Source organism: Dendrobates tinctorius, unplaced genomic scaffold, assembly GCF_039654945.1.
Source record: "Dendrobates tinctorius isolate UK_male_01 unplaced genomic scaffold, ASM3965494v1 ptg000160l, whole genome shotgun sequence".
NCBI lineage: Eukaryota > Metazoa > Chordata > Amphibia > Anura > Dendrobatidae > Dendrobates > Dendrobates tinctorius.
Window position 1 is genome coordinate 23071221 of NW_027361827.1, and position 26094 is coordinate 23097314.

The window sequence follows — 26094 nt, forward strand, 5'->3', positions numbered from 1 at the left end:
AATAAACATTGCGGCACTTGGCAATGAAAGGAGACTTCAATTACAACATCCAGTGTCAAGCCAACTAATGCTATTCAATCCACCTGTAGTGTGAAAAACCTTTTGTCGGATGTTGAAAGATAAAAGTTGAGGCTTTTGTGAGGTGCCAAGTTGATAATGTCATCAACACTTGCATAAGGTTTTGGGAGGAAAGCTTTTAGAATGTATGGGTACGTGAGGAGGTAGGAGTTAAGGGATTGACATATTATAGGTTGTCTAGAAGAGCCAATGTGGCTGATTACACCTGTGGTGAGGTAGTAAGTAAACATCCTCGGGTCACAGGTCTGGCTACTTTACAAGCTAACCCATCCTAGGTATGCAATAACTCCTACTAATGCAAGATTAATTCAGGGTATTGGTACACTATTAAATCTGGGACTTTATATAATCGCCATGTCATGCCATTATGGTCTATGGCCCCATTGGCTCATACATCCCAATCCTGTTTTGTGGGTGGTTTGGACTTAAGCCTTGATGGAGTCACTGAACAGGTGCCTGAACGCAGTGTGAAAGCATGCTTAGGCCAGGGTCAAACTTGCGTTGAATACGGACCAGTGCTATGCGATAAAACATTGCATAGCACTCGGACCACTATTAATCTATGGGGCAGCTCCCATCACTGTTTTTTTACTCGGGCGTATTCTGCGATTGGCACCGAGACTCTGCTCACTCGCACCCATATAAGTCTATGGGTGCGAGTGACACAGCACACATCAATTATCCAAGTGATGTGCGATATACGCTGACCCCGGCAATGAAGGAGATGGAGAAATTAGTTTATCTGCCTCCTCCACAGTTGTGCTCCGATTCTCTGCGCGAGAGGATCGGAGCACAGTAGCATGACACTCTGCCCCCGCACACAGCAGAGCAGGAGCCGTGGGTCATTAGCATATCGCATCTGATGCCATATGCTAGTGTGACCCCAGCCTTAGGGTAAGTCCACACTAGACGTTTTTTCTGCATTTTTTTCTGCAACAAATCCTAAGAAAGCATGTTTTCCTTGGCTTTTTGCTGGGTTTTTGATGTGTTTTTTTGCGGCGGTTTTGGCATGCTAGATTTGTCTCTTGTGCATGCTGATAAAGTTTAGTGTTGAAAAAAAAAGTCCTATTCTATAAAATGATGTTTTGGCACAAAAAACGTGGCAAAACCTGATATCTGGGTTTTTTCCTAAGGCAAAATCTGCTTTCTTGGCAGTAAGAATCTTGCCTCTAAAAAGCAGGTTTTGCTTAGTTTTTGTTGCATTTTTTGCAGCTTTTTGGTCAGGGTACATTTGTATCTTGTGCATGCTGAAAAAGTATAGTGCAAAAAAAAATCTGATTCTACCTTGTCAGGTTTTAGCACAAAAAGCAAGCAAAACTTTATACCTGTGTTTTTTGCAGTGTTTTTTTCACCACCCATTGCTGAAAAAAAACCGCTGAAAAAATACTGACAGAAGTGATATGCTTCATTTTGCAAACCCCTAGGTTTTGCGCAAAATACTGAAAACAAAACAATTCAAGCTATGTTCAAGATACAGTATTTCTGAAATCTCAAAGATTTTGCTGGTACTGTAAAACACAGCTAAAAATGTGCATAAATAAACATATCAGAAACACTGAAAAAACACAACATGTGAACATAGCCCAAATCTGGAGTGTATAAAAGTAAGAAAAGTGTTAATTTTGCCATGATTTTTTTTTCTGTGACTATAGTCAGCTTTTAGTTTTGTATTAAATGGAAACTTTCTCCCATGTCACAATCGGGGTTAAAAATAAAAAAAAAATATATAAATGCTGCAATTTTCACTCTGTATTTTCTTAGACCGCTATTTCCTATTGTTTTAAGAAACATGTACAGTATATTAGCAGCAATGAATAGACTCAGACGCTATCTTTTGTATTGACGCATGTAACCAGCCTATGCAAAGGTCATAGTAAAAGGAGAAGAAGCAGGGTCCGCTCTGACTTTGCTGATTGTGAATAGTATATATACCGGTGTTATCTGTCATTGTAATTTTGGCTATGCTGACAAGGAACCTAGCTAAAATCTCTTCCTGAGGCCAGTTTCACACGTCAGTGGCTCCGGTATGTGTAGTGACAGTTTCCTCACGTACCGGAGACCCTGACACACGTAGAAACATTAAAGGGAACCTGTCACCCCGGATACAAATCCAGCTCACCAGACATAGCATTCCAACATCGGAGCACGAGACCTCTGTGTCAAAGTGCACAATCCAAGGCAATGAGAAAAAAAACTTTGTCCAGCTCCACGATGTAGTGAAAAATATTCTTTATTCACTCAATAGAAATGAGGTTTAAAAGCCAGCATGAGTTACAAGGCATGCGATCGATCTACGCGTTTCGAGTGGCTAAGCACTCTTAATCATGATACCATGATTAAGAGTGCTTAGCCACTCGAAACGCGTAGATGCCTTGTAACTCATGCTGGCTTTTAAACCTCATTTCTATTGAGTGAATAAAGAATATTTTTCACTACATCGTGGAGCTGGACAAAGTTTTTTCTCATTGCCCAACCTGTCACCCCCCCAGGGTGTTTTTCAGTTAAAGAGCCACCTTCAGCAGCACTAAGGCTGCATTCAGAGAAGGTGGCTCTTCTTTTTCTGACCCCTAGTAACGCTGAAATATCGACTTGTATAAATAGCTCCTCATACCTGTAATGTGTCCCATAGGTATGTTATGTCCCCCTGTATCATTCGCCTACCATCCGTCTATCATGCTTGTCCGGTGTCTCGGCGCTGCCCACCATCTGTCCATCATGATGCCCCTGTGCTTCGCTGCCTCCTCCTGATTTGAATGCCTGCGCTGTGACAAGAGTTCTCGGGCATGCGCAGTGCGGGCTGCCCGAGTACCGACATCAGGCAATTGCGCCTGCGTGTTCTGGAGGCCCCAGCCCCGCAGTGTGAATATGTCATAACACACTGCGGGGCGGGATCTGGGGCCTCCACAACACGCAGGCGCAATAGCCTGATGTCGGTTCTCAGGCAGCGCGCACTGCGCATGCCCGAGAACTCTTGTCACAGCGCAAGCGTTGGCTTTCAAATCAGGAGGAGGCAGCGACGCACATGGGCATCATGATGGTCAGATGGTGGGCGGCGCCAAGACACCGGACAGGCATGATGGATGGATGGTAGGCGGCTGATACAGGGGGACACAACAGGTGCTGAAAACAGCTGTTTTATGAGGGTGCCTGTTGTCAGACCCCCGACCTATCCAAAAGAGTGGTCATCAGTATATTAAGCCTGTAAAGTCCTTTTATTCTACATACTCAACCATTTTGAATTGAAGATGTTTATGTTTCAGAGAAATCCAATAACGTATAGTTACCATTTCCAGTTTGACAAATTCTCCTGGGACCCCCACTGGTCAGCTGTTCGCAGTGCCGACCGCCTGATTTTAGCAGTTGTGAATGAAGCTGAGGAGATGCCACTAGACAACTAACAGCCCTGAGAATAACTGACCAGTTGAGCTTCTGGGTATCGGACCCCCACTGACCTGATTTTAAAGTAATATCCCTCGAAAAAAATGTAAATGAATTGCTTACATTTTCCCCACAGATGTCATGGCAGCCTCAATATCGAAACTCTAAGTACCGTCATGTCTTTGGGAAGCCTGCAAACAAGGAGAATTGCTACGACAATGTGCCTATTACAAGAAGTGTACATGACAACCAATTCTGTGCCGTAAATCCGAGCTTCATTGCTGTTGTGACCGAATGTGCCGGTGGAGGAGCCTTCATTGTCATACCCATACAACAGGTATAATTGGCCCTGCTTAAGCAAATCTATAATTCAAAATATATTTATTATTACTACAAAGAAGAAGACATTGCACAACCAACCTAACCAAGCCTTTAGTCTGCAGGAAAGCCTGCAGTGACCCATGTTTACGAATGAAATCTTGAGTAGGCTACTAATATGAGTAGGCCAACTAGAAGATCTCTATGATTAGGCAAGCCATGTGGATGATCTTATTGATACGTGGGCTCACTTGTTTAGGAACAGAGCATTTTACCAAATGTAATCCTTATTAAGACTAGGGTTTCATGCAGTGAATTGCAGTATAATACCATGATGGTTGGGACACATTCACACTCTTTCTCTGGAGAGAAACAATGTCCCATGCAATCCTGTCACAGACAGAAAAAGTCCACCCATCTTGGCTTAGTGCTCATTTGGACTTCAGTGACTTATCTCATATACAAAAAAGTCAGTTTCATCAGTATTTTGTACCATCAGATTTTGGTCAGAGTTTATCAATTTTTTTTTAGAATTAGAAAAACAATTCATGAAGGTTTCTCAATATTCTCATATCAAACAGTCTGTGAAAAACGGACAGCTCACAGATGGCATCTGAGTTGCTGTTAGTTTTTTTTATGGACCTAGTGACTTACATTGGCATGTTTGATCCGACACTCTGATAGAATTCGGATATGTCTCCGTGATTTTGTGCAGACCACTCAGTCCTTAAGAATACATATACAGTACATGTGACTAGTTCCATAGACTATAATGGGGACAAGATCTATTCATGAAAGCTCAGTAGCACAGATAAACCATCAGAGCACGCTAGGGTTGTAAATCCAAAAGTTAGGAAAGAAAAATTAAAAGAGGTAGGAAGTAACCGACTTTAACGACCTTCTGACAAAAGATGAAGAACAAAAGCAATATGTCCTGCAAGTTGTAAGCAAATGCCGAGCATTATATTCTGACGTTTCAAAAACTACTTTCACAAAAGCTCTAGAATAGATTAGATAACTATGTAAAATGATCAACTCATGTAGGTTAGCGTGCTCTGATGGTTCATCTGTGCTACTGAGCAATTTATTAGCCATTAACAACTTTTCATTGTCTGTAATGGTGGGATCAAAAAACGATAATCCCACCAACTCTGCATTCAAATACCACAAATGGTTCGAAAATTTGGTCAGGGCTATTTCTGCAATGTTGTTGTCACATTCTTTATAGTCTAACAGACTATGCAAAATACCTAAATCTTAAAATACCTCAATTTGGATTTTTTCAAACTTTGAGCGACGAGCGGCACTGGTTAACGTCGTTTGATCGAGCTCAAATTTTGGCTCTCTCAATATCTGGAAAGGGGAATCGTTTTGTGGGGTCCAAACGAACAAGATTCTGACATTTTTCCCCCCCCATATGAGATCCGGTCACCCTAGTGTTCATGGTGCCACTCTTCCAAGCCGAGTGTACTTGTATATTGGGGAGTCACGAAAGGTAGTTGTGTTTAATGTGTATGGGGGTCTTTAGTTTTATAAAGATACGTGAACTGTAATGTAAATTACTTAAGCTTGCTTCTTATGTTTGTATTTTGAAGTCAGGAAAGCTTGATCCTCATTATCCCAAGGTTTGTGGCCATAGAGGAAATGTGTTGGACATCAAGTGGAATCCCTTTGATGACTACGTCATTGCATCCTGTTCTGAAGATACGTCTGTAAGTTCATAAAACTGAGATTTACCGCATATGGAAAGTAGTCTTATTACAAAGTACATTACATGATGACAAGCGGCTACGTATTATTACAGTTTGCTAAACTGCATGTACCATGGTGATAACTAATAAGTCTATGAATAGAATGACCACTATACTATATGTTTTACGTTCAGTTTCAACTATTGTTTTTTCTCTTGCCAATCATAAAAATACTTTACTGTAAAAATAGAGTTTTAAAGTTTGGTATAAGTCCAAGAGATCATTGTAGAAGTTAGAATTCACACATTATAATTTATGTGATATGTGAATGTCACCATGTGACAATTGTCATTTCTATATTTATATACATTAAAAAAAATTCTGAACTACTTTTGCATAACAGTCACTCCCAGGAAATGATAGCCCTCCCCTCAAGCACAGATGTAAAGGGGGGGGGGTCTCATGGTAACAGAGACCCTAGCTTAATTTTATGGGTGTATTAGGTTTCTGTTATGTTTTGGTTTTTAAACGTTAATCCCTTCATATGAAGCAAGGTCAAGCAGTAAGTTGTGGAGTCTACAAGCAGGTTAATTCCAGTTTTAGCTGGTGTTTTTTGGCATTCTTTTTCATGTTTTTGTTGGCTGCTTTGAAAAAGACCGGGAAGTGAAAAGGTATAAATATCCGAGGTGCTGACAGTTATCTCATCATCCTTTCAAAAGACTGAAGATAGAAGATGGACAACTTACTTCAGCAGCTGGTGTGGAGGGTAGGGGAATAGGACGGAGCAGAATGGCTAAGAACCTACCTCAGCAGCTGATGAAGCTATTTCTCCTCCTCTTGTATCGCTGTCCCCTTATCAATCCACAGCTGAAACACCGCCAGTGTCCCAGAGAAGCAGGAGTGATCACGGACCCAGGGTATCATATTCTTCGCCAACATCTTCAGCAAGTGACGTGAGCTGCACACAGGAAGTGCGTGCGAGGAAGCCGCCACACCGTCCCCGGAAATCTTGCAGCCCAGCGGGAGATCTCCCGCGTCATCAAAACATGGTGCCGGTAATGTCATCAGGATTTGCAGAGGATGCATCTAACCACCGCAGTCGGAAAAGCACTGCGGCGGCTCAGGGTAAGGCAGATGCTGCAGCCAAGGTCATGTCCCACAACAGAAGCCATAAGCTCCAGCGCAGCCGCATTCGGGCTTGAGCACAGGCTGCCCAGAAGATATGGACCAGGAACAAGGACTATCCAGGAAGGGTGAGATTCTCCATGTGCCCTGTCTTTGTCTCATTTAGACTTGAAAGCTTTAGTTAAGACTGCTGACTGAGGCTTTGGGTTATATAGTTTAATCTGTTTTGCCTGAACCCAATCAGCAGCATTTGAATTACAACCCTACACCTGTGCAGGCTAGACCTGGCGTACAAGAGGCTCATTTGAAGGAGGCTCTAACTTGTGAATTATCCCCTTTAGGATTCCATAGAGCAAATCTGGAGCAAGAATTATGTCAGTCTGTTCAGTTTATTGCCTGTCACAGAGACTTGGTAAATTAAAAAAAAAAAAAAAAAGAGGATAAGTATGGGTCAGAGAAGCAAGGAGCCCTACCAAAATCTTTAAACAACTGGCTTAAATCATTTTCTATTTAGGCTGAGTTCACACGTGGCGTTTTTTTCGCGTTTCCGCGGCAGTTTTAACCGCGCGATTTTGCCGCGAAAACGCGAAAAATAAGCATCCCATGCATTCCTATGGGATTCCGCAATGCTGTGCTAATGCTGCGGTTTTTACCGCGGCGGAATCGCTTTGCGGTAAAAACCGCAGCATGCTCATTAATTTGCGGAATCGCGGCGATCCCGCACCCATAGGAATGCATTGTTCCGCTTACTTCCCGCATGTGGCTGTGCACACCATGCGGAAAGTAAGCAGAACAATTGGGGATGGTACCCACGGTCCGGAGGAGAGAAGACTGTCCTCCGGGCTTTGGGTACCATACCCCTGTAAAAAATAGAATTTAAAATAAAAAATATTGTTATTCTTACCCTCCGACGTCCCGCGCAGCCTTCCCGCCTCTCTCCACGCTCCCGTTCCCAGTAGTCCTTTGCGAAAATGCCCGCGATGGCGTCCGATCTCGCGGGATCGCGAAGTCTCGCGGTAATTCGCGCGACGTCATCGCGAATTACCGCGAGACGTCGCGTTCCCGCGAGAACGGACGTCATCGCGGGCATTTTCGCAAAGGATTACTGGGAACGCCTGCGCGGGACGTCGGAAGGTAAGAATAACACTATTTTTTATTTTTTTTTTACATTCTATCTTTTACTACTGATGCCGCATAAGCAGCCTCAGTAGTAAAAAGTTGGTTACACTTGTCAAACACTATGTTTGACGAGTGTGACCAACCTGTCAATCAGTTCTCCAAGCGATGCTACAGATCGCTTGGAAAACGCTAGCATTTTGCAAGCTAAATACGCTTGCAAAATGCTAGTTTTTCCGCGGGAAAATCGCGGGAATTTAAAATGCGATTTTCCCGCGGACTGGAATTCCGGAATTCTCGCGGTAATTTCCGCGAGAGTTCCGGTACGTGTGCACTTAGCCTAACTCTGCTGTCCTTGACAAAAAATTCCCTAATTTGTGTAGTGGGCTTTTTCGGCATATTGACATAATTCTTGAAGCTCATCGTAACTATGGCGGGATGGCATAGCTAATTTACAATGAGGCTTTTATTCAGAAGTTAGCGGTTCATCCAAATGTTATTTAGGGTGTTAAGGGCGTAGGTCCCTGGATTAATTTAATGCTCCCACAGAGGCACTCTTCAATAAGCGACCATTAAATCCAACCAATAAATGTGGCATTTACTTTGCAAATGGCTCTACAATTGTAGGTTTCGGCATGAATGCTTATTTCCGGGGGGGGGGGCACGCGCTATGTCCAAATGTTTTAAAAAGTGATCCCAAAGCGCCAACAAGGAATCTATTTTTGAAAGCTCTGACCCCAGTGACTTTTGAAAGAATGTCACCTTGGCTAGGCAAGTACCCAGATCTGGAGAGTAGGGATTTGCAAGGTTTTTCCAATGGGTTATATACAGTTGTGGCCAAAAGTATTGACACCCCTGCAATTCTGTCAGATAATACTCAGTTTCTTCCTGAAAATGATTGCAAACACAAATTATTTGTTATTATTATCTTCATTTAATTTGTCTTAAATGAAAAAAACACAAAAGAGAATGAAGCAAAAAGCAAAACATTGATCATTTCACACAAAACTCCAAAAATTGGCCAGACAAAAGTATTGGCACCCTCAGCCTAATACTTGGTTGCACAACCTTTAGCCAAAATAACTGTGACCAACCGCTTCCGGTAACCATCAATGAGTTTCTTACAATGCTCTGCTGGAATTTTAGACCATTCTTCTTTGGCAAACTGCTCCAGGTCCCTGATATTTGAAGGGTGCCTTCTCCAAACTGCCATTTTTAGATCTCTCCACATGTGTTCTATGGGATTCAGGTCTGGACTCATTGCTGGCCAACTTAGAAGTCTCCAGTGCTTTCTCTCAAACCATTTTCTAGTGCTTTTTGAAGTGTGTTTTGGGTCATTGTCCTGCTGGAAGACCCATGACCTCTGAGGGAGACCCAGCTTTCTCACACTGGGCCCTACATTATGCAGCAAAATTTGTTGGTAGTCTTCAGACTTCATAATGCCATGCACACGGTCAAGCAGTCCAGTGCCAGAGGCAGCAAAGCAACCCCAAAACATCAGGGAACCTCCGCCATGTTTGACTGTAGGGACCGTGTTCTTTTCTTTGAATGCCTCTTTTTTTCTCCTGTAAACTCTATGTTGATGCCTTTGCCCAAAAAGCTCTACTTTTGTCTCATCTGACCAGAGAACATTCTTCCAAAACGTTTTAGGCTTTTTCAGGTAAGTTTTGGCAAACTCCAGCCTGGCTTTTTTATGTCTCAGGGTAAGAAGTGGGGTCTTCCTGGGTCTCCTACCATACAGTCCCTTTTCATTCAGACGCCGACGGATAGTACGGGTTGACACTGTTGTACCCTCGGACTGCAGGGCAGCTTGAACTTGTTTGGATGTTAGTCGAGGCTCTTTATCCAACATCCGCACAATCTTGCGTTGAAATCTCTTGTCAATTTTTCTTTTCCGTCCACATCTAGGGAGGTTAGCCACAGTGCCATGGGCTTTAAACTTCTTGATGACACTGCTCACGGTAGATACAGGAACATTCTGGTCTTTGGAGATGGACTTGTAGCCTTGAGATTGCTCATGCTTCCTCACAATTTGGTTTCTCAAGTCCTCAGACAGTTCTTTGGTCTTCTTTCTTTTCTCCATGCTCAATGTGGTACACACAAGGACACAGGACAGAGGTTGAGTCAACTTTAATCCATGTCAACTGGCTGCAAGTGTGATTTAGTTATTGCCAACACCTGTTAGGTGCCACAGGTAAGTTACAGGTGCTGTTAATTACACAAATTATAGAAGCATCACATGATTTTTCGAACAGTGCCAATACTTTTGTCCACCCTCTTTTTTATGTTTGGTGTGGAATTATATCCAATTTGGCTTTAGGACAATTCTTTTTGTGTTTTTTCATTTAAGACAAATTAAATGAAGATAATAATAGCAAAGAATTTGTGTTTGCAATCATTTTCAGTAAGAAACTGAGTATTATCTGACAGAATTGCAGGGGTGTCAATACTTTTGGCCACAACTGTATACCTCCATTTAAAGGAACTGGTTGCAATTTGGTTAATAATTTACCCTCTTTATCGAAATTTCCTGAAGTAGCAAGACGGTCCTTTTTCCTCACCCCCCCCCCTCCCTTATGAACATGTTCACATTTCTCCGCTGTCCCTAAAAAAAAAAAAAGAGTCTGGCTCTTACAGACTCATACACCATTTGTCTTTTCCACATGTTTTTTTCTTTGAATGGCTAGGTTGACAAATCGTTATTTTTGGTCAATTATACTTCCTTTGACTCGGTGGTTGATATTCTTAGAAAGCATGGTCGAAATGCATTAATGTCTAAATCTGACATTAAATCGGTGTTTAGGCTCCTTACAGTAAATCTGTCTGGCTTTAGCTCCTTACGTTACTATTTTGATAATGTGTTCTTTTTCGATAAATGCTTACGTATGGGTTTTTCCCATTCTTGTTTTTATTTTGAAACTTTTTCTTCATTTTTACATTGGGTCATTCAATATGAATTTAATGAAGGTCGAATCGCCTATGAGGAAACTGTATATCCTGTTAGGTCATTGGAATTCCTTGGTATAACATTTGATTTAGCCAGTATGAAATGTAGTTTACCTGCTGATAAGATCTTAAACCTTTTTTTCTTTCAAAAGATAAAGTCACTTTAAAATATCTTCAGTCTCTTTTGGGCATGTTAATCTTTGCCCTAAGAATTATTCCCATGAGGAGAGTCTTTTTCAGATGTGTTTATGACACCATAAAAGGTTATCAGACTTCAGGTTCCCACATTACACTAGGTCCTGAATAAAAAGAGGATATTGAAATTTGGCTGGAATTCTTGTCAAATTTCAATGGCAGGTCTTACTGTCAGAGATCCTTTGTTTATGCAGACTCTCTACTTTTGCTATCTTCAACAGATATGGATAAGGGCTATGGGATTTTTTTGCTTTTCTTATTTGTCAGCTCAAGAATGGCCTGAGAAATGAGTTCGCAATAAGGTTTCAAGAAATGCAGCAGTTCTTGACCTTTTTCAACTTTGCTGTCTATTTACCTCTGGGCCCTTTCCTTCAAAATAGGAGAATTTTAGTCTTATCCATTAACCAGGGCTTTGTTTTCTCCATTACCACGCTGTCATCAAAAAATAGTTGGGCAGTTAGGATTATACTGTTTAAAATACAACATTTGGCTTAAAGCCAAGCTATCGTAGAGCGATAATATGCTAATTCCTAACTCCCTTTGTCACCACCAGTGGTCAGTTTTCCGCCAGCTGGCACCGGAAGCTGACAGGGAAGGAGCATCATCTTTGGTAAATAGTCTGGGGTTATTTCCATATTTCATTGAAAAATCCCTAGCTAATATAAAAGAACATAGGCTGACTACTCAGTGGGTGAATTTTTGCATCAAGAACAGTTTTGACTATGCAGATTCTCCTCCCGAGCCAGCTTTGAGGTTTTCTGAGTCTTATTCAGCTTTATGTAAGTCATTGGCTGGAGTCTTTTTCTTTTTAAAACTGGCAGGAAAAACCCCTTTAACGGGATTATTCCCAGTGAAGCAACTTTTGAAAGGGTGCAAGAGCGGTATAAACAAAGTGGACGGTAGACGTCCGATATCTTTTGCTTTATTAAAAGACCTTTGCTTAGTGTTGAATTCAATCTGCATAAATGTCGTAGTTCAGCTTTTTGTTTAGCCTTTTCTGTCGCTCTTAGAGTGGGTGAACTAGTTTCTTTAAAGAAAACCTTTTTTAAGCCTTCAAGTTTGTTAATTTCTGATATCTCCTTTAAGGTTTCACATATCCTTTTATTTATAAGGAAATCCAAGACAGATCTTCTTGGGAGGGGCATAATTAGATTGGCCCCCCATTTCAGATTCCACCATTTGCCCAGTAGCTAATGCTATAAAATGGTTGAAATTGAGGCCTAAAATCCCGGGCTCATTGTTTGTTCCTTCTAATTAGGAACCAGCCACTATATACTGTTAATGCAGTACTAAAATAATGCTTGAGTACGCTAAGGAAAGAGAATTTAAAGATTACATCTCACTCTTTCAGGATCGGAGCTGTGACAGAAGCTTCCCAGTTTACTGGATAAAAAAAAAATTATGAGAATTGGTAGATAGGAGTCTAGAAGATTTACACTGTATGTTCGTCCAGAACTTTGGCTAGTAATTGTTAATATTCGCTTTTCTAGGTCCTCTTTTAGTCTGGATTGTTAGATATTCATTTATTCACTGGGCTAAGAGGAGAGCAAGCCAGTGGTCCTGTACTGAAAACCGTTCTTCAGTACAGGTCTTTTGACACAGCGTGAAGGTTCTGAAATGGATGGATTTGATTCGAGAATTGAGCAAATTAGTGTTTAAATGGCCTACTCCTGACTTATAGTTCATTTTCTGAGGGAACGATCTTGGAAAAAACAACACTCTAGATCTTCTTGCCTTGCTGAGAAGGGATCTCTCTTTTTTAAATTTAGAATTTTATAGCTCTTGTTTTGTTTTTTTCCAGAATCGTTCCCAGACTGTTTTGGTCTAGGCCAAACTTATTCTTTATGGAGAAAATTCGAAGGAGGATTAATAAAGGAAATAGGAATAAGATGTTTTTATTGAATGGTTTTTCTTTCAAGCATATACTGTAGACATGGGGGGTTTCACCCCTGGAATTTACAGGAGCGATTTGACATTTTTAATTTGGATCCACAAACTATAATTGAGAAATGGCTGTGGCGTTTTTGTTTTTTTTTTGGGGGGGGGGGGAGCATGCCTTTTTGAGTCATGGCGTTTGGGAAAATCGCCCAGTTTTCTGGATGGATTGGTTTAGTATTATGATTAATTTATTGGTCTATTGGTTATTAATTTATTAAATGTTTTAATGGACTTCTCAGTTACCCTAAATAAACACCTTGGCCATTATTTTTCCACACTTTGGTGTCTTGTGTTTTTACTATTTTATTTACGGGTTTTCAGTTACCATGCCCTCCGTGACATGCAGGTTCTGCGTTCAGTCACCATACTCTTACAAAGGGTTAAGGTAAAAACTTCTCACTATAGTTATATTACTCCATGACTACAGTTTCCAGGAACAACTATAGGTAAAAATATCCTCATAACTGATAGCGAGAGTTTTCTGAGATTGTCAGTGCATGTAAATGTAGAGAAAGCAGGATAAAAAGAAATAAAACTGCCTAAAGCAGATCTATCAACAGATTTCACAATGCATTCTGTATACATTATTAAATTGACCTCTTAGACCGGAAGAGGCTGGTATGCTTACTTTAAAAACCCATATCAGAATGGCTGGCTATAAAACCCTAAAATTCTCCTTTTAATTTTAGGCAGGAAAAAAATTATATGACTAGATTATACATATGTAACGTGCCATGGAATAAATGACGCTATAATAATAATAATAATAATACAGCCATTCAGACATGGATTTTCAAAGTAAGTACGCCATCAGGTCTAAGAGGTTTATTTGATCATGTATGCAGTAATTATTATGAAATCTGGTAAGAAATCTGCTTTAAGATTTTTATGTATAGTAAATGTTCACAATAATTAATTTAAAATATAATTGGCTCGGGGCGTGGCTATGTAGCCGAGGAAGAAGGACGCACACTGAGAGAGTTCCTGAAAATCCTGTCTCTACACGGCATCTGTGGCCTCATAACTGCGACATACCTGACACACCCAGGACCTCTGGATACCGGGACCCCCCCTGGACTCCACTGGAAGACGTAGAGTGGCTCTGGTGAGCTGACAGCCGGGGAGACCGAAGTGGACGGCGGGGCCTGCACGAGGCGGCGGCCATCTTAAGATGCCCGCTCTATCAGTAAGAGCCACGGCGTCCAGCTCCCATTGCTAACGGGCGGTGACCCACATCCTAGAGACTCAAGGGATTCGCGGTGAGTGCCCTGGAAAATTGGGCCCGCGTTCCTCCCTTCCACTAATAGTCTCACTGTCCTCGTTGGCGCCATTACTGTGGGGACATCTGTACCCCTCACTGCTGCTTTCTCTGCGGGGGCTGCAGTCTCCATCCCCCTCTGGCCACAAGAAACCTCACTGCTACAGCACCAGGCACTGCCCTTCCTAATCTGTATGACTCCCCTGCATAGGAGCTGCTTCTGAGACATATCTATTTATACAAGCCCTGCTGTGCTTATAATTGGGGGAAAGTCTCCAGAGCATACACCTCTGGTCGTCCTGTGGCGCTGCACTGTCACTGGTCATGAATCAATCTGAAGGATCAGCAGCAGCAGAAAAATTAAAAGAGTATGCCAGACCCAACCCCTCTGAAAGTGCACGGTCTCTTAGAAATAACCCTTCACAAGCTCAGCGAAAAAGCCGTCCCTCTGGGGGTGAGGAGGAGAATGAGCAGGAAGAATTGACTCTCAAACAGGCGTCTGAACAGCTGATGCAAGCCATCTCCTTAACTAGGACATCTCTGACTGAGAAGGTAGAAGACGTGTACACTGAGGTGGGGCGACTCCGACAGGACATGCAAGCCATGAGGGGACGCATTACGGAAGTGGAGACGAGAGTATCCCAGGTAGAAGACGCCATCATACCTATGGAGGCCAAGTTATCTATGAATGCCTGGAAGCAAAAAGCGGACGATCTGGAGAACAGGATGCGTTGAAACAACATCCGTGTCATTGGATTACCAGAGCGCTCAGAGGGTCAACATCCTGAGCAATTTCTGGAAGGCTGGCTTAAGGCCTCTCTGGGAGATGAATTTCCTCCAGTATTTGACGTCAAATGGGCTCATAGGGTTCCTACAAAACCCCTTCCTACGGGAGCCCCACCTAGACCTTTCTTGGCACGTCTCCTCAACTGTAAAGACAGAGACACCATTCTGCGTCTCGCACGGCAAAAAAGCCCCATCAAATTTGATAATGCTGTGACTTCCATTTTCCCGGATTTTTCCATGGAACTTCAGAAACAGCGGGCATAATTCATCGAAATTAAGAGGCGGCTCAGAGAGAGGAACATCGTGTACTCCATGATCTACCCAGCCCGACTTCGGGTTGTCCACGGGGGTTCCTCTATGTCCTTTACGGATCCAGCGGAGGTGACCCAGCGGAGGTGACTGAGTGGAGGATCCCCTGCAAAGGAATCCTAATGTACTTGCTGCAAACCTGAATCCTTCAATTAGAGGCCCAGTTGGGGCTTCCTTGGCAAGTATCCAGTTTAACAACAATACCGGACACTGAGTTCAGTGATGGTATCCCCTTGTTTGCTTTTCAATGGGGGCGTGGGACTCTGCTCCTATATTGCTAGACTAGTATTTTGTTTTTTTCTTTTTAATAGTTTTAGTTTTAATTGTTATTTAGGTAGAAATCGCAGACAGTGGCAGCCCTGTCTTTTGTGTGATGTCTCCAAACTTTGCTCGAGTACTAATACGCACCACATCCAGATAGGCAAAAATGGGGTCTGAAATATGTATGACCTGGAATGTAAGGGGCATTAAGACCCCCTGAAAGAAAATTAAGGTATTCTCGCAGATTAGGCAATACCATCCACACATTGTGGCCTTGATGGAGACACACCTGACCAGGGATACAGCTCGATGTGTGCAGAAACCGTGGGCACAATGGTTTATTCACGCATTCCATACCAGTTATTCAAGGGGGGTTCGCTACTGATACATAAGGACGTTAGATGGGAGGCCAGGGAGGCCCGGAGGGATCCTGAGGGACATTTCGTATTTGTGCATGCACTAATTAATTCTAGAAAATATGTTATTTTATGTATTTACAACCTCCCCCAGCTAATATGTCAATTCTCCAGAAGGCAATGAGTTTCGCCCTGAACTATCCAGACGCAGGTGTCATCTGCATGGGGGATTTTAATCAGGCCATGAATAACCGTCTTGATAGACTGAGATTGGGTGATGAAGGGCAGGGGGAGTCTCCCCCACAGGTTACATCCCAACTGTCGCAATTCATGGAGGGTAGTGGATGGCTGGATCTATGGAGAACGCGACATCACGAGAAGAGGGAGTATACTTGCCATTCGTCCACCAAGCGCTCCTTGTCGCGTATAGATTATGTATTTGGATCCAGTGGTCTAATAATGTGGGTGGACAATATAGAACATGGCAGTAGGGGGATTTCAGATCATAGCCCTATCGTTCTTAAACTTAAATACGGACCACTAAGTAACAGGATGGTATGGAAATTAAACCCTTTTTGGCTGAAGTTGATAGAATCACCCGATAGAACGATCGATCAGTTGCATTGTTTCATCTCGTCCCACCCTGGAATATTAATTTATTTTGGGATGCCCTTAAGGCATACTTGAGGGGCTGCTTATCCTCTACGATCTCTTATATAAAGCGGGCAACATCGAGGGAGGATGATGAGGTGGAGCGGCAATTGAGGGACTCAGAGGCTACTTACATATCTGTTCTGACTAGTGACAATAGGGTGGAGTGGTTGGCTGCTTAAAGATTACACTGTGTTCCAAATTATTATGCAAAAAATATTTCCTCATATTTTCTCTAAATTACCTATATGAATTGCAGTCATTGTTATTTTCCAGTCATCTAATATTCTAGTATAATTGCAATGTTTTTGAACAAACTGCCTATGAAAACAGTATATTTTTAAAAATAAGAAACACTCAAAATGCATGTTCCAAATTATTATGCACAGCAGAGTTTTCAACCTTTTTATTTTTATTTTGAGCAAAAAAATGGTCAATTGTGAAATTATAAGCATTATCAGCTTATTACAAAATGAAATCAAACAGTTTTCAAGTCAAAACTTTATTCTAGGTGATGTTACATTTGCACATAGGACCCCTTGTTCGAAAGAAGCTTCTGAACTCTCTCGTCCATTGAATTTGTCAGTTTTTGGATGATTTGTGCTTCATTTGTTTTGCATGTGGACAGAATACCCTCCCAGAGCTGTTGCTTAGATGTGAACTGCCTCCCGCCATCATAGACACTCCTTTTGATGATGCTCCAGAGGTTCTCAATGGGGTTGAGGTCAGGGGAAGATGGTGGCCACACCATAAGTTTGTCCTCTTTTATGCCCATAGCAGCCAGAGATGCAGATGTGTTATTTGCAGCATGAGACGGTGCATTATCATGCATGAAAATGATCTTGCTGCGGAAAGCAAGGTTCTTCCTCTTGAACCATGGCAGGAAGTGCTGTTTTAGAAACTCCACATAGATTATGGAGTTCATCTTTACCCCTTCAGGGATCTTAAGGGGGCCGACAATCTCTCTCCCCATGATTCCAGCCCAAAACATTACTCCACCTCCTCCTTGTTGGCGCCTTAGCCGTGTTTTCATGGGGTGTCCATCAACCAGCCATCCTCCACTTCATCCATCTGGACCATCGAGCGTTGCACGGCACTCATCGGTGAACAAAACAGTTTGGAAGTCAGTCTTCATGTATCATTTGGCCCACTGGAGCCGTTTCTGCTTGTGTGCAGTGGATAGAGGTGGTCGACAAGATGGCTTACGCACAGCTGCAAACCTCTGAAGGACCCTGCATCTTGTTGTTCGGGGGACGTTGGAGGCACCAGCAGCTTCAAAAACTTGTCTGCTGCTATGACAAGGCATTTTTTCAGCTGCTCTTTTAACCTGATGCAATTGCCTGTTGGAAAGAGTCCTCAATTTTTCCTTATCAGCACGCACACGTGTGTGCTGGGAATCAGCTACATACTTCTTGATGCGATGATCACGATGAAGTGTCTTGGCAATGTTGATTGTAGTCATGCCTTGACCTAAATACTCCACAATTTCTTGCTTCTCAGCAGCCGACACATCCTTTTTCTTTCCCATTGTGGCAAAAAATGTAGGCTGCTTAATAATGTGGAACAACCTTCTTAAGTAGTCTTGCCTTTATTTGCCAAACTAATTTGCACAGGTATCTTCAATTGCTTTCAGTGATATAAAGAGCCCTGACACACATCACCATCAATGAGTTTAAATGACAAACAAAAAAATTCTAACCTTATCACTCCTAAACTCTTTTTGCATAATAATTTGGAACACAGTTTATATACCCAACACATAGCCACCAAGTCCAAGCGTAAATTAGTTTTTGCCCGTCAATCTTATTTCGAGCTGGGGAACCAGGCAAGTAAATTCTTGGCCTATCTGGTACGTCAACATAACACTACTAACACAATATTACAGATTTGTAGCTTAGATGGTACTTTGGTATCTTCAACTGAAGAAATACTGAGCAGCTTTCATAACTATTATAGATCATTGTACAACTCTAAAAGTGATGTTGATAGTCAGGGATGTTTAGAATACCTATTGGATATCACATTTCCCACACTAAGCCCTTCCCAGCGGGCCTTTATGGACGCTAAATTTACTTTGGAGGAGATAGAGAATGCCATAATGGGCATGGCGTCTGGGAAGGCCCCTGGACCAGATGGGTTTCCCATCGAATTATATAGGAAATACCGGGAGATATTAGCGAACTTTTGTTGATGGTGTTCCAGGGGATTTGGGAGGGGGGCCTATGCCAGGGTCCATCTATGAAGCTAATATAATAGTACTTAAAAAAGATGGGAAGGACCATTAGACTGTGGATCTTATAGCCCCATACCATTAGTGAATGTGGACTATAAGATTTTTACGAAAATTTTGGCTACTAGGTTGAACTCAATTATACTGGAACTTATACATCTTGATCAAACTGGCTTCATGCCTGGTAAGAGCACCTCCATTATTATTAGACGAGTCCAGTCGGTGGTCCAATATAGCTCCCTGGTACCAGACAATAAATGGGCATTGGAATCGCTGTATGCAGCCAAGGCTTTTGACTCCCTTGAGTGGCCCTTCCTATGTGCATGTTTACAGAAATATGGATTTGGCGACAGGTTTCTAAAATGGGTTAGTACATTATATATGAAACCCAAGGCTCACGTCATTGTAAATAGTTCCACATCTGAGTCCTTTTCACTGCATAGGGGAACCCGTCAGGGATGTCCTCTTTCTCCAGCCCTTTTTGCTCTGGCGATTGAGGCATTGGCAATTCGCATAAGATCTTCCCCTAATATTGAGGGTATAGAAATAGTGGGTCGAGTAGACACCATAGGCTTATACGCTGATGACATGGTGATATTTATGGATAGAGCGGAGGAAACATTGACACGGGTAATTGCCACTATAAATACATTCAGTAAATATTCCGGCTTATATATAAATTGGGAAAAGTCTGCCCTGATGCCCCTCTCCCATGCCCCGATGCCACGACTTGAGGCCCTCTCCTCGTTACCTATTGTACCCAGTTTTAAATATCTGGGTGTCCATATATCTCAAAGCAATTCGCTGGATTTGCGGCTCAACATACATCCATTGCTGGAAATGGTTAAAGCTAAATTTATAATTTGGAGTAAACTCCTGCTATCTGTAGCTGGACGTATTAACTTAAAGGGAATCTGTCACCCCTTTTTTGAGATATCATATAATGATATCATTCAATTGTGTGTCACATAAGGATTCTCTTAGTACTTTTGCTTCCCCCTGACCCCGCACCTTTCATGCATAAATACCTTTTTTATATCGGTTCAGATGTATGTAAACTGCCGCTGTCCGGTCCGCTGGGTGGGGCTTATTCAACTGTTCCCCCCTCCCTGTCTTGCTCTACGCATTTCTTCTTGTGTAGAGCAAGACAGGGAGGGGAGGAGCAGTTGAATAAGCCCCGCCCATCGGACCGGACCGTGGCAGTTTACATACATCTGAACCGATATAAAAAAGGTATTTATGCATGAAAGGTGCGGGGTCAGGGGGAAGCAAAAGTACTAAGAGAATCCTTATGTGACACACAATTGAATGATATCATTATATGATATCTAAAAAAAAGGGGTGACAGATTCCCTTTAATCAAAATGATATTGCTGGTGCTGGTGTGGGGGTAAACAAAGCTATAGCGTCAATGCCCTTGATAGGACTCCTTAAATCGCAGGGTCCCCAGGGTCTCATCTCCACTTTGTACACATATATGCTATCAGTAGGGGCGGAATCCATCATAAACTCGGTTAAAGGGAAGTGGTAGAGGCTCATCCCTGATATACAGGGAGAGGAATGGGGAGAAATTCTGGAATTTCCGATCGGGGTGTCTCCGTCTCTTAATAACAGAATGACACAATTATATATTATAAATCAATCATATCTGACTCCGACTCGACTATTTAGGATGGGCCGATTCCAGTCATCGGAATGCTTGAGATGTCACTCATTAGATGCAGACTTTATTCATATGATTTGGCAATGCCCTATTATTGCACAATATTGGAAGGAGGTGACGTCATTATTAACTTCCCTGGTACAAGCTCCGGTTCCCCTTGAGCCACTGGTTGGCTTGTTTGGGGTGTGGGATGAGGAATCTTGGGGTCACTATATCGGCATCTTTTTACGGGAGATGTTATTTATGGCACGAAAGGTTCTGGCACTGCGATGGATGGGGGGCATGTCATTCCCTCAGGATCTGGATTGATTTGGTGAATGCGGTTATCCCATATGAGCGTACACTGTATCGAAATAGAGGGTGCCCGGGCAAATTCGAAAAGATCTGGGAGAGGTGGAATTCCTCTCATCTTACTTTGTAGAAGGGAGACATTGCATATTAAATAGCTGATTATGTGGAACCAGGCTGCGAAACAGTAGTTATAGTTTTGGTTTAGAAAGTTAAATAGACTTTATTGTTCGAGTAACAATATAAAGGCTTGCATGGTTTACTTGACATTGCATTTTTATGTAAATCGATATATATATTTTGCTTTATATCTAATACTGTGGAAGATGTACAGTATGTACTTTATGCAATGCTTATCATCATATACAAGTATGTATGTTTATTCTGTTTATGGTTCAATAAACGAATTTAAAAAAAATATATATAATTGGCTTAATTAAATTAAACCAAACAAAAATTCCACAACCAATGCAAAAATTGTTTTTTTTCACGTATACATTCACATTACCGCAGCTGAATGTATAAATGCAAGCAAATGGAGTCAAAAAGTTTACACTAAAATGTAAAAAATATATGATCTAAGTGAATGTGACCATGGAAGAAATAGTTAAGAGCAAGCATGGTGGTTTAATTATTTTAGAAACACTGAAAGGGAACCTGTCACTAGGTTTATCCCAAATGAGATAAGACCACCACCTTTCTGTCCTGATATACAGCATTCTAAATTGCTGTACTTTATATATCCCCCAATCTGCAAGACAATAAGAAGACCTTGTTATATTACTTACATATGGGGCAGTCCAGTCCAATGAGCGTTGCTGGTCTTGATCCGGTGCCTCCTCTTTTCTTACTATCACCATCCTACTTCTGTGCTTTGAGTGGAAGGTGTGTCCTATGTCATCCACACAGTGTACAGCATCATGCCTCTGCGCAGGCATACTTCTCTCTGCACTGTTGAAGGTAGTGTAAAGTACTGCAGTGCACATGCGCCAGAGCTCTTTGGCCTTGTCCAGCATCTGTGCACTGCGATACTTTTCTCTGCCCTCAACAGGGAAGAGAGAAGTAGCGCGATTCCGGGGAGACTGTGTGGATGACGTAGCACACGTCAACCAAACGAAGCACAGAAGGAGGACGGCATTGCAAGAAGAGACCAGTGACGCCCATAAGACCTGACCGCACCCATTGGTGAATACAATATGCTGCCTTGCCTAGCACACCGGATTGGTGGCATATATACAGCATATTAGACTGCTGTATATGAGGGCTTACAGGTGCTGGCCTTACCTCATATGAGACAACTAGATGCATCCAATAAGGCACCCTACACATTAAAGTTGACTGAACCTTTTAGCTGACTCCTTTTTGCCAAGCATTTTTGCAAAATACATGTGAAGCATTATTGCTGTCCAACAGTGACTCTTTGCTGTTGGGTCCCTCTTGACTATGCATTTCAGGAGATGGCACCAACTTTAAATAATATTTAATTTATTTTTTTCATAACCTCCTTCCAGTAAAATAGGCAACTGTCCAAAGGGGGGGGGGGGGAAGGCATAAACGCTTGTTTTGTACAGCAGAGAGATGGAGGGAGACAAAAAATGTTCCCCCCCCTCTCCCATTGTAGTGAGTGTAGTGCACCCTGACTGATGGAGTAGCATTTACTGTATGCTTCTCTGTCAATCAGCACAGCTAGAAAGTAGAGGCAGGCACTGCCAAGGAAACACTGAGCATCTTGCATCAGACTATATAAGGCCCTCGATTCCCACCGAGAGGGTTAGGCAGATGCCTCCATTACCACTTGGCAGTGACTCCTGTAAAGCATGGATACAGTATGGAGAGGAGCTGATGTGATGGAATAGACAAAATCTGGGGAGCAGTCAGCAGGATGTAAGAAGAATGGAGCAGGAGGTAGAAATGATTATATTATATGAGGCAAAGGGGAGAGGAGCTCCGCGTTACTAAGTGTACAATTTGATGCTGTATGTAGGCAGAATGATTGTAGTAACGAACGTTCTGTTCCCATCTCTTCCCTTTTGAGCGTCAAAAATGGCTGCTTCTGCCATGCCACCTCTGCCTTTCCTATCCTTCAAGAAAACCAGGGGAGGCATGGTTTTGATCTAACGCTACTCCCCCTGACACTGTTGCACCCCTCTTGGAAGCAAGAGAAACCATTTGTGGAGCACTTTTTATTATTATTTTGCCACACTTGGAATTTTTTTCCTACTTTCCAGTACTTGACATGGTAAAGTGAATGGCAAGTACAACTTGTATCACAAAAAACAAGCCCTAATACAGCTATGGTTGATGGAAAAATAAAAAAAAGTTATGGCTCTTGGAAGAAGTGGAGGGAAAAACGAAAATGTAAAAACAGAAAATCGCCATGGTAAGGAGGAGTTAAAATAATCTGGTAAGCATGGTTAGGGCAGCAAGAATCTCCTTGTAGGTTCTCTTTAATTACTACATTTTTTTTTAATTTGTTCATATTGCAAATAATCTCAAAATGTAAGTACAAAAAGATCAATTAAAAAAGAGAAATTATACCTCCTCATTGAGGAACACGTGAATTATATAATTGACTAAAATTGACTCATGTAAATGTGTGTGTGTGTGTTCAAAATGGAATTTTTAGGTTTACTGTGTTTTTTTTTTTTTTTTGTGCTATGTCGTAAAATAGTTGTAATTAAGGGAACTGCAGCCTTATTTAAGTAAATGTGAAGCGATATCTTAGAGAGGGACACATGCTGGTTTAGGTGTGTCCCTCTCTATCTCTGGATTGGTGGAGGACCCAAGAATGATACCCCCATTGATCATAAAGTGGTGACATGTTCTAGTGATAAAAACCCACTTCCGCCTGGACTATACTGTAATGCTCTATTAATTGGCCTCCCCCTCACTCGACTTTCCCCTCTCCAATCCATCCTTAATGCTGCAGCCAGGGTCATCTATCTGGCTAATTGGTACTCAGACGTGTCCACTCTTTGCCAGTCGTTACACTGGTTGCCCATTCGTTATAGGATCCAATTCAAAGTACTTGCTCTTACCCACAAAGCTCTCCACAGTGGGGCACCCCATTACATCTCCTCCCTCATTTCTGTCTATTGGCCTACCCGATCGCTGCACTTTGCAAATGACTTTTGACTAACCTCTGCACTAATCCGTACCTCCTAATCCCATCTCCAAGACTTCTCCCACGTTGCACCAATCCTCTAAAATGATCTACTCCAAGAAATTAGGATCAGCTACAAACTTGCATAATTTTAGGCGCTCCCTCAAAACACATTTGTTCAGAGCAGCATATCACGTTCCCTAATCAAAGTCATTCTATGTGTAAGTGTGCATGTGTAGCCCATTCACTATCTCCATCTATCCCTCACTCCCTCAGGATAGCTGGAACATCATTGTAAATACATCACTGTAAATACACACCTGTACTTTGTATCTCCCCCACCTCATTGTAGATTGTAAGCTCTCACCACCAGGGTCGTTTTATTTTGATTTAATCATTGTATTATTGTTAACCCCTTAACGACCGCCGCTGTGCCTTTTAATGGCAGTAGTTAAGGGTACTTAAACCACAGTGCCGTTAATTAATGGCGCTGTGGAAAAATTGTATAGCGCCCCACAGAGTTGGATTTTCTCCGGGGTCTCGGCTGCCGGGGGTATCCGAGACCCCAGAGAACATGATTCGGGTCGGTTTTTACAGACCCCGCTTTTGTGATCGCCGTTATTAACCGTTTAACGGCGACTGCAAAAAAAAAAAGCCGAAATTTTGCGTTTACTTTCACATCAGAGGAGAGAGAAATAGGGTCCCCGATTTCCCCCTCCTCCGGTACCTCCCGGTGGTCCTCGGGCCCTCCTGCATCCTCCGGTGGGCGCCGCCCACAGTGATCAAAATAAAAAAAATTGTAAATAACCCCCCCCCTTTATCATCCTCTTAGTTAAGAAAATATAATGAAATAAAGAAAATATATTTATTTTCATTTTTCGGTTAGGGTTGGAATTAGGGTTAGGGTTAGAATTAGGGTTAGGGTGGGGATTAGCGTTAGGGATTAGGATTAGGGTTGGGGTTAGGATTGGGATTAGGGGTGTGTTGGGGCTATGGTTGGAGATAGAATTGAGGGGTTTCCACTATTTAGGCACATCAGGGGGTCTCCAAACACGACATTGCGCCACCATTGACTCCAGCCAATTTTCCACTCAAAAAGTCAAATGGTGCTCCCTCCCTTGCGAGCCCAGACATGTGCCCAAACAGTGGTTTACCCCAAGATATCGTGCATCAGCGTACTCAAGACAAATTGCACACCAACTTTGGGGGTTTAATTTCTCCTGTTACCCTTGGGAAAATAAAATTGGGGGCTAAAAAAATCACTTTTGTGGAAAAAAAATGATTTTTTATTTTCACGGCTCTGCGTTATAAACTTCTGTGAAGCACTTGGGGGTTCAAAGTGCTCACCACACATCTAGATAAGCTCCTTGTGGGGTCTAGTATCCAAAATGGAGTCACTTGTGGGGGGTTTCTACTGTTTAAGCACATCAGGAGCTCTGCAAACGCAACATAACGCCTGCAGAACATTCCATCAAAGTCTGTATTCCAAAATGGCACTCCTTCCCTTCCGAGCTCTCCCATGTGCCCAAACAGTGGTTCACCCCACATATGGGGTATCAGCGTACTCAGGACAAATTGCACAACAACTTTTGTGGTCCAATTTCTCCTGTTACCCTTGAGAAAATAAAAAATAGCGGATTCAAAAATCATTTTTGAGGAAAACAAAAGATTTTTTATTTTCATGGCTCTGCGTTATAAACTTTTGTGAAGCACTTGGGTGTTCAAAGTGCTCACCACATATCTAGATAAGTTCCTTAAGGGGTCTAGTTTCCAAAATGGTGTCACTTGTGGGGGATTTTCACTGTTTAGGCACATCAGGGGCTCTCCAAAGCGACATGGCGTCCAATCTCAATTCCTGCCAATTCTGCATTTAAAAAGTCAAACGGTGCTCCTTCCCTTCTGAGCTCTGCCGTGCGCCCAAACAGTGGTCTTCCCTACATATGTGGTATGGGTGTACTCAGACAAATTGCACACCAACTTTGGGGTTCTAATTTCTCCTGTTACCCTTGTAAAAATAAAAATTTGGGGGCGAAAAGATCATTTTTGTGGAAAAAAAATTATTTTTTATTTTCACGGCTCTACGTTATAAACTTCTGTGAAGCACTTGGAGGTTCAAAGTGCTCAGCACACATCTAGATAAGTTCCTTAAGGGGTCTAGCTTCCAAAATGGGGTCACTTGTTGGGGGTTTCCACTGTTTAGGCACATCAGGGGCTCTCCAAGCGCAACATGGCGTCCGGTCTCAATTCCAGCCAATTCTGCATTGAAAAAGTCAAACGGCGCTCCTTCCGTTCCAATCCCTGCCATGTGCCCAAACATTGGTTTACCCCACATATGGGGTATCGGCGTATTCAGGAGAAATTGCACAACAAATTTTATGGTTTATTTTCTCGTTTTACACTTGTG

At 42.3% G+C, this 26094-nt stretch overlaps 1 protein-coding gene across 2 annotated transcripts in view; it reads left to right on the forward strand.

Moving 5' to 3' along the window:
* Nucleotides 1-26094, forward strand: part of CORO2A (coronin 2A) — a 234296-nt gene that overhangs the window by 151169 nt on the left and 57033 nt on the right. For both annotated transcript variants that reach the window (XM_073549712.1, XM_073549711.1), the window contains exons 2-3: nucleotides 3593-3793; nucleotides 5370-5486. In XM_073549712.1, the coding sequence (XP_073405813.1) occupies nucleotides 3593-3793; nucleotides 5370-5486 (318 nt within the window). The remainder of the gene's footprint in view (nucleotides 1-3592; nucleotides 3794-5369; nucleotides 5487-26094) is intronic.